Genomic DNA, 12291 nt, shown 5'->3' with positions numbered 1-12291 from the left:
CTCCCACCTGCTATACAAAAGGAGGATGAACAGCTTAGGAAAATCAGTAAATGTTCTTTACAGTTCCAAGTAGTGCAAGTCACACTAACAGCGACAGCCGTCAACTCCACTAGAAGGTCGAGCCGAATCAAGTGGAACATATACCGTCATTGTTAGGTCTGTTGTCAAACCGCTGTGGCTGTCAGCGGAGCCTATGGAATCACAACATATAACACATAATATACATTACACGGAGGGGCTTTCAATCAACTCCATTCACTCACTGGTTCGTTGTCGTGATTCCCTATAGCTATTGGTTTGACGTGGTGGCCCTTATGTTTTGCACCTGCTCATGCCATTTTGTGGATACATACATTTCCAGCACTTAAAGTTCACATTTATGATGGGAAACACTAGCTCTTTTGCTTTTTCTTCTTGTTGCTGTCAGCATTGAATTCGCATCACATCTTTATATTGGAGCAGCATGCGGCAGGAATGATTGGCCATGTTGCAGTGGGGAGAGCTGATCTTGCTCCCACTTCACGGACACTCCCCCGTGTTGCCCACCTTGCGCCCTGAAGCTGTCATTTTGTGGATGAGAGCTCAGTGGAGCAGTGACCCGGTGCTGCATCCTGAGCTGCAGACGCTGCTGGTTATATACACCCCATACCAAGATGACTGCTCCTTCAGCTGCACTACTATCAGAGGCATGGCCTGCTCCTGTCATCCACCACGGTCAGGCACCCCCTATGGTAGCAATGCTACCAGCGCAGGAGCAAACCCCAAGCTCACATACCTCTGTCTGGGAGCCCAGTCTCCCACCGCTTTCCAGGCATACACTTGACCCTCACACTTTCATATGAGGAGGCGCCCAGGAGCAAATGCCACTGCCCATGCCCCTGCTCTCTTGCCGTATCCGAGCCATGTTTGTCAGCCACAGCTGTAGAAAATCCCTCTCTCACTCCTGCTTCTTAAACTTTCCGTTTGTGGTCGCGACTACTTTCCAGGATGAAGATGGCCATTGCCCTGAAACCACTGAGGAGATTCCAGCCTGTGCTAAATGGAGCAGAGAGCTTCACTGGGAGAGAGAGCTGCAACCTTTTACCAGATGCCACATGTCCCGGAGACTGCAAAGATATGGTTCAATCACATGCCATTTCTATGAGCCTGTAGACCCTTAAACATCTGATACAGTGATAGAAAATTGCAACATGATGTCTGTGCTTAGTGCGAATGGAAGAGCAGAAGTTGAGGTTACAAAGGGAGAGGTTGACAATCACTTTATTGTAAGTTGCATTGATACATAATTTATGTAACTAATGTGCTTAGAATATTCAGTCACTTCTGTTCTGAATTTAGACATGAGGAAAACATGGTAATAAACCACACTGAGAATAAAAATACCATTACACTGGCACTACGTGGTACACAGATTTTATTCATCCATTGGCAGCATGATAGGTTTTAGAACAAATTTTTTTAACTGCTTAAACCTAACATCCGACCAGGAGCATTTGGAGACAGCATTTAAAGTAACAAGAGTTGGTGAAGTCAATAGGTCTGACTTTAATGTGCCAATGTATTCAAACACAGGCATGCACACACGCTCTTTCCGAATGTTATCACATTGAAGCCAAAATGGCTGGCTTTGCCAGCTCTTTTCTGAAACAACCGGCACAGTGTTACAACACAAAAATAATGACAGTGAAAAATAGCAATACTCTATGATTTAACATCACTGCCACCTTAATGAATACAAAGGAGGGGGACTCACCCCCTTCAGGAATAAACCCTCTAGGAAAACAGAACTCTTGTTTTTGTATTGCAATTTTAAATAGTGAAATTTCTATTATTCTGTAATAACAAAATAACTGAATACATGTTTATTTCATGCGTATACCAAAGCCTTGCACTTTGTGTTGTCAGATACATGGATGTTTATGGCAATGGTGCTGTTGAAGGGTGCTATTTTGCTAGGTGTTTATATCAGTGATTTTACAAATAGTCTTGCAAATCCATTGCCATGTCTTTCAGTGGTCAAGAAAACAGTTCTAGGACTGTTAGCAAACACATTAACATTTCAACAGTTCCTGTGGGGTAGTAACAAGGCCTCATTGTAAAAAGAACCCCAATTGTAATGGAATCATGTGAAAATGAAAATTACTAACCTGTCTTCTGTGTAGTCTACTATAAAGGTTTGGCAAATTGACTATTTAACAAATTCATCTGTGTCCTTGAAGTGTAGTGACACCAGAAAAGTGCAGCTTTCAATGCATCTTACAATACTTCAAGTCAAGGTGTGACAGTCATTAGCCTGTATTTTAAGATGATTTGAAGGAGAATAATATAAACGCTTGGCAAGTCATACAAAGGATCCTAATGTTAATGCATCAAGTCACTGGACATCAGTTAAGTGACCTAAGTATTAATGAGATCTGTTCTTAACATTTTTTGCCTCCTGAGAATTGAAATGATGCATGCTGCAATCTAACAAGTCATTGGACTCGAGCTTTGGAGGATCCATCTTAGATTCCGTTTAAGGTATCCATTCAAAGAATATTTCTACCACCGTATGTTCACCTTCTATGGTTATGATAGAAATTGAATAAGTAGTTGAGAAAAACTGTTGAAAAAAGCCTGACATTGCCACCACTGTGGCTTTAAGTTCCTTAGAAAGCATACAATGAAAAAGTATACCCAGATTTGACAATTTACTGGATTCTGAAACCGAATTAAATGTCTTAAGAAAATAGCTAGATCATTCGGAAACAGCAAATGTTATATTTTTAAGATACTGGGTAGTTTACATATTTATAAATAGGGAATTGGTTTACTCAAGAGAATCACTAGACGGAAGATGATAAGCATGGGTATAGAACTATCATTTGTTACAGTGACTATTAAGTCATGATGATTTGATGACGCCATTAAACAAGGCAGGAACTGCGATAGTGGCAGAAATGAAAAGAGAACTATTCAGAAGACATAGTTCCATGAATATGTTATATACAGAATGGGAATTCTATGGGTTCAACTACAACAATACACTAATACCATGGTGTTTCAGCCAAAGATGTTGACAACACCTTGAAATTGGAAAGTGGTTGGGAAATGTGCAGGATATCCAGGATGTATCAGGGAGAAATAGATATTGTAACGTCAATCTGTGCTTTTCAGATGACCATGCTAAGCTCTTTGTGGCAAGGTATGAGTGTCTGGTCTGATCTGTGCTTCACTCATATGTTCAAAATAATAGAAAGGTGATTTTAAATTAAAATATTAGGGGACAAAGTAAAAATAAAGGACACACAATAAACACATATATTGGATTTTACCCCACATCTACAAACTGATAATGCTATCATTAAGATGCTGCTACTTCCTGAGCAGGAAAGAAAAGTTTAATACGAATATCTAGAGAAGGGTCTCAATGACTGTTTATAACTTTGGGGTACATACACATTTTTACCACCTATGCACTTCTTGGAATAGTGAGATACATATTAAACAGAGCAATGGAGAGGAAGCAACAGCAACTTTTCATAATAAAATCAATATACAGATCAACATTCAGCAAGAATTATAATATGGAATAGTGAAAGCGCTGTTTGAGTGGAACTGATAGTCATCATAAATTAAATTGCCCCAGTTCGCACTAGTTACTTTGAAGGGCACATTCCGTTTGCCTTTCAAGTACGTGGTGTTAGCTATGGTGTTATAATCCACTATTGCAGAAACCCACAATTGTAAATAGGGTAACATTTTACAAGTGCCTTCTTTGATGTGGAAGGGTTATAAGTCTTCTTCAAATAATGGGACCCAGTACTTACTTTGAGCAGTGCATAATTGCAGGCATGCTGTAAAAAGAAGGAAGAACAGTTAATATATAGACCTAATTAATGCAGGATTCAAGACATAAAACTAGATAAAATTGGCTGGTACCTAAAGGATATACCGAAATAACATTCCCTTGACTTTAATGATATTTACCCTCATACACCAAGTAAATCACCTCATACATTTGGTGCAAAGTAAGACTTAAAACAACAGTTAAATTAATTTTGCTTGCAAGTAAAAAAAGATTTTCTTCACTCGGCATTGCACATGCATTATTGTAGCTCTCCTATTCTTAAGCTATTATCAGTGACACATTTCCCCATCCTACATGTATCGCATTTTTTTCCAAAAGGTCTCTTCACAGCACTTGAACGCATGTCCTCTGTCCTTCTTTTCTCTGGAACTCGACCAAGGTTTCAGTGTAATTGTGAGTAAGGCATTATGGCCTAGATTTATGGTGAAGTGGTGCAGCGCTGCACCAAAAATAGCAATGCTGCCCTGCACCGCTTTTGAAACGCAGGACTGAGCTGTATTTACAGGAATACAGTGCACCCTTACATTCCCCCAGCACCGGCACTGAATTAAGCTGCCTCCGCCAACACAGGCATCCTTGCACCATAGTGCAAGGGTATCTGGTTGAGGGGATAGATTGTTTACGTGCTGGAAGATATCCCTTTCAGCACATAAACAATTGCTCATTGTGCTGCAGAATGTAGCATACATGGAAAAAGCAAAATACTAGGAAGAATAAAAGCATTCCTCCTCGTATTGCCATGCTAACGCCACCCCTGGAGTTAGTTTTTGGGGCTGCTATAGGTTAACAATTACTCGTAAATCTGGGGCAGCGTCAAAAGCAATGAGTGTTGCAATGGAACGCCCACTGCAAAACCCATTGCATGATCCTCTGAGACAAAAAACTGCATCAGAGGGGCCCATATTTACAAGGAAGCGTAACGCCACACAAACTGGCGTTATACCTCCTTTTAATATCGCACAGTGCACAGCGCCACAGGAGCGTCATGAAAAGTGATGCTCCAGTGGCGCTAGGATCTCTGAAATCTGCCCCTAGGTTTGCAGGCCTTGTAGAATTAACAAAAGCATTGCAGAACTGCACAGAAGAGTTCAATTGCATTTCCAATGTAATTGCTAGGGCATTTTTAAAGGCCATTTCTCTGAGCAATACGTGGAGAAAATTGATTAAATGTAGTGTACAGGTATGTAGGAACGGGTATCTGTGGGTATCTTGGTGAAGAAGATTTTTCAATTGTAATCTTTCTCACCTCTACTCTCAGTATGAGGGCATCTGGCTCTGAGTAGTAAACAATTAATGGAGGCAGACATTTAAAGACAGCCGGAAAGCTTGTATAGGAAACTACTGATTATCTGTCTGTCTACGTCATCCCATTTAGACTGGCAGATTTCCAATTAGAATGCACTTACTTGCCCTATGGTTTCTAATGTTCAAAGACACCTTAATGTTACATATGGGAAGCTGTTAAGCAATTTTATGTGGCCTTATTATAAGTCTTCTTAATCCATCACAGAGGAATGACTTTTCTCGAAGAGAAGTGGTGCTAGAGTCATAGCCCACATTTTATGAAACATGTTGTCTACACAGAGAAAAAAGGACAATTGTTGACTTGCTTACATGTACATGGTGAATGGATTTTATTTTCATCTATTAATGTGGCATCATTGTTATGTTCATAAATATTGGCTGCACTTCAAATAGTTTAAACAGGTCTTAAAACTGCCATCACCTCACAACTACTTTAGTTGGTACTACCCTTGATTACTGGGTTGGACATGTCATTGGTGGAACAGTGGTGGGCATCAGCATTATGGTGCAAGCACAACCCTGCTTGTCTCTGCCCACTCCAGGATTGGGGTCAGGGGTCTTCCTGGGTAATTGGTGTTAATGGTAGATGGCAGAGTAATTTAGGAGCTGGGAGTCTCAGGATTCCCTTGCTGTTACTATGTGTGTGTGTGTGTGTGGTACTGAAAAGAGAATCCCACAAATTCATTAGTGTACACCACTCAGTTCCGCTGTCTTTTTGCTATGTTTGTACTATTCAAAAATACACACAGACACACATACTCCGTGTCCATGCAGAGGGGAAGAGACGAGTCCTCTTTTGTGTCCTGCTTTTTTATTTCAGGCATTTTTTTCATGAAAAAGATCTGACATCATTGCCAAATTAAGAACATGTTACATGTACAGGGGCCATTGGACATGCAATACTTACTGTATATCAGCACCACAAGGGCGAGGGACGCCATGTCCAGTGGTGCAGCGTTATCACCAGTTCAGGAAGATTGTGTCATTGGCCCAGTCTGAGTACAAATCTATGGAAAACACAATAATTGTATAATGAAAACATCATGTGGAAGAATGAACTAGCAGAAACAAGTTTTTCTCAACTGCATTTATATTTCATTATTTACTCAACATCATCATTGTGCAGGACACAGTAACATGAACACACATTAATTGGTAACATATTTTTTTAACATGCAAGTGGAATTCATCTTTGATGTTTTAGAGGTACTTTTACCAACTGTAGTTTCTTCCTGCCTTACATTTTTTATTTCACTAAATGAAAAATAATATGACACCATCTATTTTTATAATCCGCAGAACGTGAATCTGTTTCAATATATTGGCCTTGAAGACTCTTTTCATCTATTTGTGTACATACACAGTAAGTGAGGTGCATGGGGCTGATTCTCCGTTTCTTGGAACCAAAAGGAGGCGGGAAGACTTTAAAGAGTGGATCCTGGAAAAATGCCCCCAAAACTCTAACACTGCCTGAAACGTGGTTTAAAAAAGGCCAAAGCAGCCATAATATCAGCACTGTGACACTGTCTCTATAGATTTAGATTCTTAGATCATCCATGATTTTCCAAATAAATGGCAGAAGCTGTTAAAGTAATTGGTGTTTGGGCAACAAGTTTTGTCAAGTAGGAAAGGTTTAGGGGCCAGATGTACGACTATTTTGTTTTGAGACTTTTTGTGAATCGCAAATTGCGAGCCCCGAAACAAATTGTCAATCACACTGATTGCAATTCACAAATGGGTTGCAAAGGACCTGCTTCATCAATAATCATGAGGCAGGTTGCAATTTGCGACCCATTTGTGAATGTCAACAATCCCAGGAATGGTGGCTTGCTGGGGTTAACAGACCACTAATTGTGACTGCTCTTTTAATAAAGCAATTGTTTTTTTTAAACACAGCCGGTTTTCCTTAACGGATGCATTTAAAAAACAAAAGTGAAAAGCTACCTTTAATTTTTTCAAAGTAGGCAGAGGTCTGTGGATCACGGTCAAAAATAATTATACAAGGCCTGCGAGTCGCAATTAGGAAGGGATGCCATTGGCATGCCCCTTCCTAATTGTGAGCCGGAATCCCTATTTTGTGAGTCGGTAACAGGACACAGACTCACACAATAGGGATAGTACATCCAAGAAGGCCATTTTGCGATAACAAAAGCTTTAAATGTCAGATCAACAGCTACAGACTTCCATGCCACCACTAATTCTTTACACTTAGCAATCGATAGTGGGCAAAAAGATTCTGGATAAATGTTAGAGGAGTCCGGGCCTTTCTGCTCACCTACAGTTATGAATATTTCCCTATTTTTATGAGTAGAGGTTCAAGTGAGGTTAAGTGCTTGTTACAAATGACATATATATGTTCTGTTGGGTTGACATGGAAGACTTCTTAGAACTTCCAATAATATCATTGCACCAATTAATACAGGAATCGTACTTGTAGTTGTGAGAAAGTAGCCTCTTTCTAGCATGGTTACCCCCACTTTTGGCCTGTTTGTGAGTGTGTGTCAGTGTGTTTTTACTGTGTCACTGGGATCCTGCTAGCCAGGACCCCAGTGCTCATAGATAAAAACCTATATGTCAGTGTGTTTTGCCTGTCTCACTGGGGTCCTGCTAGCCAGGACCCCAGTGCTCATAGTTTGTGCCTTATGTATGTGTTGTCAGTAGTGCTTGACTGTGTCACTGAGGCCCTGCTAACCAGAACCTCAGTGCTTATCATATCTCTGCTTTTACATTTTTCACTGAAGCCTACTGACTTCATTTACCAATTTCAATTGGCACATTGGACCCCCTATACGTTCCTAGTATATGGTACCTAGTTACCCAGGGCATTGGGGTTCCAGGACATCCATATGGGCTGCAGCATTTCTTTTGCCACCCATAGAGAGCTCAGACAAACCCTTGCACAGGCCTGTCATTGCAGCCTTCATGTACTATTGCACACGTTATTTCACAGGCATTTTCACTGCGTTTAAGCAACTTATAAGTCACTGATATGTCTAACGTTCACTTGCTGAAGGTTAGGTACAAAGTTACTAAGTGTGAGGGCACCCTTGCACTAGCAAAGGTGGCCCCACATAGTTCAAGGCCATTTCAGGGACTTTGTGAGTGCGGGGACATAATTGCACGCATGCACTACATATAGGCCAATACCTATATGTAGCTTCACAATGGTAACTCAGAATATGGCTATGTTACATGTCTAAGATCATGGAACTGTCCCCCCATTCCAAATCTGGCATTGGGGAGCCAATTCCATGCATCCTGGGGGCTCCACCATGGACCCTCAGGACTGCCAAACCAACTCTCTGAGGCTTGCACTGCAGCTACAGCTGCTGCCACCTCACAGACAGGGTTCTTCCCTCCTGGGGTCTGGGCAGCCCAGTCCCAGGAAGGCAGAACAAAGCATTTCCTCTAAGAGCAGGGTATTACACCCTCTCCCTTTGGAAAAAAGGTGTTACAGGCTGGGGAGGGGTAGCCTCCCACAGCCTCTGGAAATGCTTTGAAGGACACAGATAGTGCCCTCCTTGCATAGGCAAGTCTACACCAGTTCAGGGACCCCTTGTCCCCTGCTCTGGTGCGAACCCGGACAAAGGAAAGGTGCTGACCACTCCCCTGTCCATCACCACCCTATGGGTGGTGCCCAGAGCTCCTCCAGTGTGTCCCAGACTTCAGCCATCTTGCTTTGCAAGGTGTGGGGCACTCTGGAGGGCTCTGAGTGGCCAGTGCCAGCAGGTGACGTCAGAGACCCCTCTGGATAGGTCCATCCCTGATAAGGTAGCCAATCCCCCTCTCAGGGCTATTTAGGGTCTCTCCTCTGGGTTCTTTTCAGATTCTGCTTGCAAGTTTCCTTCAGGAATCCTCTGCAATAACTTCAGCTCCTCTGAATTCGGATCAACTGCAGCCTGCTCCAAGAAACGCTGTAAACTGCAACAAAGTATCTACAAGAGATACTTTTCTTCAGCAAGCTCAGCTCCAAGTCAGCAACTGCAACAGTTTCCATGGTGTGCATGCTTTGGGGACTCCCTGTCTAAATCCTGCACCAGAGGGGCTAAAGAAATCTACTGTGGAGTGACGGAGTACCTCCCCTACTCCAAGCAGGCACCTTCCAAGACGACGACCGGTACCCTTGGTCTCCTCTTACAGTGATGAGCATGCTCCTAAGGACCCAGAGGGTGGACATCATTGACATAAACTGTCCTGAGGTCCTGCTGATGCAATTTGGAGGAAGTAAGACCTTGCCTTCCTCAAGGGCGACGGTACACCTGGGTACTGCGTATTCTTCACCTCCTGAGGCATCTGTGCACTATTTGCAAAATCCCTTCGTGCACAGCCTGGCCCAGGTCCCCAGCACTTCATCCTGTGACGCTAAACTTGCTTAGTTGTTCTCTGCTGGCATGGGACCTTCTTTTGTTGTGCAGCATCAACCGCGTTTTGCAACTCCTTTGTCCCTGGATCCTGTGACTCCTGGGGACAAAGGAGAGCCCTTTCTTCTTCCTCACACAGAGTTGAGGCCCCACAGGTCCCCCCTGGGTCCATCCAGTGCCATCTTGACACAAAATGCACTTTTGTTGTAGCCAAGGCTTGTTGGCGACTTCCAACACAAAATCATGTCTGCAATGATCCTCAAGCCGTGGACATATTTTGTATTACACAGGAACCAGCTGGCACCTTCCTAGGGTGCATTCCTGCAGTCTTTGACTCACGAGGGACTCTTCTTTTGCACCCTCTTCTGGGTTGGCAGGGGCTCCTGTCCTTCCTGGAACTTCTTTCGACTTCTGGACTTGGTCCCCTTCAATTGGCAGGTCTTCAGGTCTAGAAATCCAGCAGTTGTTCTTTGCAGACTTGGTTGGCTGCTGCAATATCCTAATCATGCAGTACTTTACTCCTGCTTTTCTGGGCTCTGGAGTGGGGTAATTTACTTACCTTTACTGTATTCTTACTCTCCCAGTGATTCTGCACACACTACACTTGTCTAGGGGAGGAATTCCTGATTCGCATTCCACTTTCTTAGCATATGGTTTGTGTTGCCCCTAGACCTATTTTCTCCCATTGCATTCTATAGCATTTCCTATTGTTTGAATTGTTCTATTTCTATTTACTTGTCTAATTTTGGTGTCTAGTGCATATATTGTGTATAATACTTACCTCCAGAAGGAGTATTGTCCCTAAGATATTTTTGGTTCTGTGTCACCCAAATAAATACCTTTATTTTTGGTAACACTGAGTATTGTCTTTAGTTGTGTATAAGTACTGTGTAACTATAAGTGGTATTGCAGGAGCTTTGCATGTCTCCTAGTTCCTCCTAGGCTGCTCTGCTATAGCTACCTCTATCAGCCTAAGCTTCTAGAACACTACTACATTTCACTAATAAGGGATAACAGGACCTGGTATAAGGTGTAAGTACCCAAGATAAGCACTACAAACCAGGCCAGCCTCCTGCAGTAGTGCATCACTTTTTTATTTTTTGGTTTATTCAGAACTGAAAATATACAAATGTCACAATACGTATGATAGTCAGAATACAAATGCAAGGTTATCTGGGCACACGATTACCATTAAGCACATCACTTAATTTAAACCAAAAGAAATACATCAGGCAGGTATTTCTAGGTCTCAAAACTGTCTTAGTTGAACCTATCATTCTTGCATATAAATATGTCATTACTTTATCCTAAAATTTTAATTATATCAATTTTGAAACTCGATGCCTGCACCGTTGTTGAGTGATTAATTATCTAGCAATAGGCATTGTTACAAAAGGAATCTCCTCATTGTTCATTCCATACAGATTATTTGCAAAGCACACTAAATAAAGGATCTAATACAATATGAAAATTGTTTGAATTATTATGTAGTAAAGAAATCATTCTTATACTCTTCTAATTTAGACAAATATATATCATATGATAGCAGTCCCTAATTTTCTCATTCAGCATCTTGGGCAGAGTGGCAACTTTAGAATTAGCTTTTGTAAAGAAATGGCTCCCTGTTGCAGTTACCCCCCACTTTTTGCCTGATACTGATGCTGACTTGACTGAGAAGTGTGCTGGGACCCTGCTAACCAGGCCCCAGCACCAGTGTTCCTTCACCTAAAATGTACCATTGTATCCACAATTGGCACACCCTGGCATTCAGATAAGTCCCTTGTAACTGGTACTTCTAGTACCAAGGGCCCTGATGCCAAGGAAGGTCTCTAAGGGCTGCAGCATGTCTTATGCCACCCTAGAGACCCCTCACTCAGCACAGACACACTGCTTACAAGCCTGTGTGTGCTAGTGAGAACAAAATGAGTAAGTCGACATGGCACTCCCCTCAGGGTGCCATGCCAGCCTCTCACTGCCTATGCAGTATAGGTAAGACACCCCTCTAGCAGGCCTTACAGCCCTAAGGCAGGGTGCACTATACCATAGGTGAGGGTACCAGTGCATGAGCACTGTGCCCCTACAGTGTCTAAACAAAACCTTAGACATTGTAAGTGCAGGGTAGCCATAAGAGTATATGGTCTGGGAGTCTGTTTTACACGAACTCCACAGCACCATAATGGCTACACTGAAAACTGGGAAGTTTGGTATCAAACTTCTCAGCACAATAAATGCACACTGATGCCAGTGTACATTTTATTGTAAAATACACCACAGAGGGCACCTTAGAGGTGCCCCCTGAAACTTAACCAACTATCTGTGTAGGCTGACTGGTTCCAGCAGCCTGCCACACTAGAGACATGTTGCTGGCCCCATGGAGAGAGTGCCTTTGTCACTCTGAGGCCAGTAACAAAGCCTGCACTGGGTGGAGATGCTAACACCTCCCCCAGGCAGGAGCTGTAACACCTGGCGGTGAGCCTCAAAGGCTCACCCCTTTGTCACAGCCCAGCAGGGCACTCCAGCTTAGTGGAGTTGCCCGCCCCCTCCGGCCACGGCCCCCACTTTTGGCGGCAAGGCTGGAGGGAACAAAGAAAGCAACAAGGAGGAGTCACTGGCCAGTCAGGACAGCCCCTAAGGTGTCCTGAGCTGAGGTGACTCTAACTTTTAGAAATCCTCCATCTTGCAGATGGAGGATTCCCCCAATAGGGTTAGGATTGTGACCCCCTCCCCTTGGGAGGAGGCACAAAGAGGGTGTACCCACCCTCAGGGCTAGTAGCC

General features: G+C 42.9%; 1 protein-coding gene across 2 annotated transcripts in view; it reads right to left on the bottom strand.

The window, feature by feature from the left end:
• Positions 1-12291, bottom strand: part of LOC138246422 (uncharacterized) — a 274958-nt gene that overhangs the window by 250808 nt on the left and 11859 nt on the right. For both annotated transcript variants that reach the window (XM_069201032.1, XM_069201033.1), the window contains exons 2-3: positions 6063-6162; positions 3810-3836 (exon numbers count right to left, since the gene is read on the bottom strand). In XM_069201032.1, coding sequence (XP_069057133.1) covers positions 3810-3836; positions 6063-6096 — 61 coding nt within the window. In that variant the 5' untranslated portion in view covers positions 6097-6162. The remainder of the gene's footprint in view (positions 1-3809; positions 3837-6062; positions 6163-12291) is intronic.

Source organism: Pleurodeles waltl, chromosome 7 (genome assembly GCF_031143425.1).
Source record: "Pleurodeles waltl isolate 20211129_DDA chromosome 7, aPleWal1.hap1.20221129, whole genome shotgun sequence".
Taxonomy (NCBI): Eukaryota; Metazoa; Chordata; class Amphibia; order Caudata; family Salamandridae; genus Pleurodeles; species Pleurodeles waltl.
Note: the sequence above shows the minus strand (reverse complement) of the source record. Positions and strands in the feature narration are given on the sequence as shown.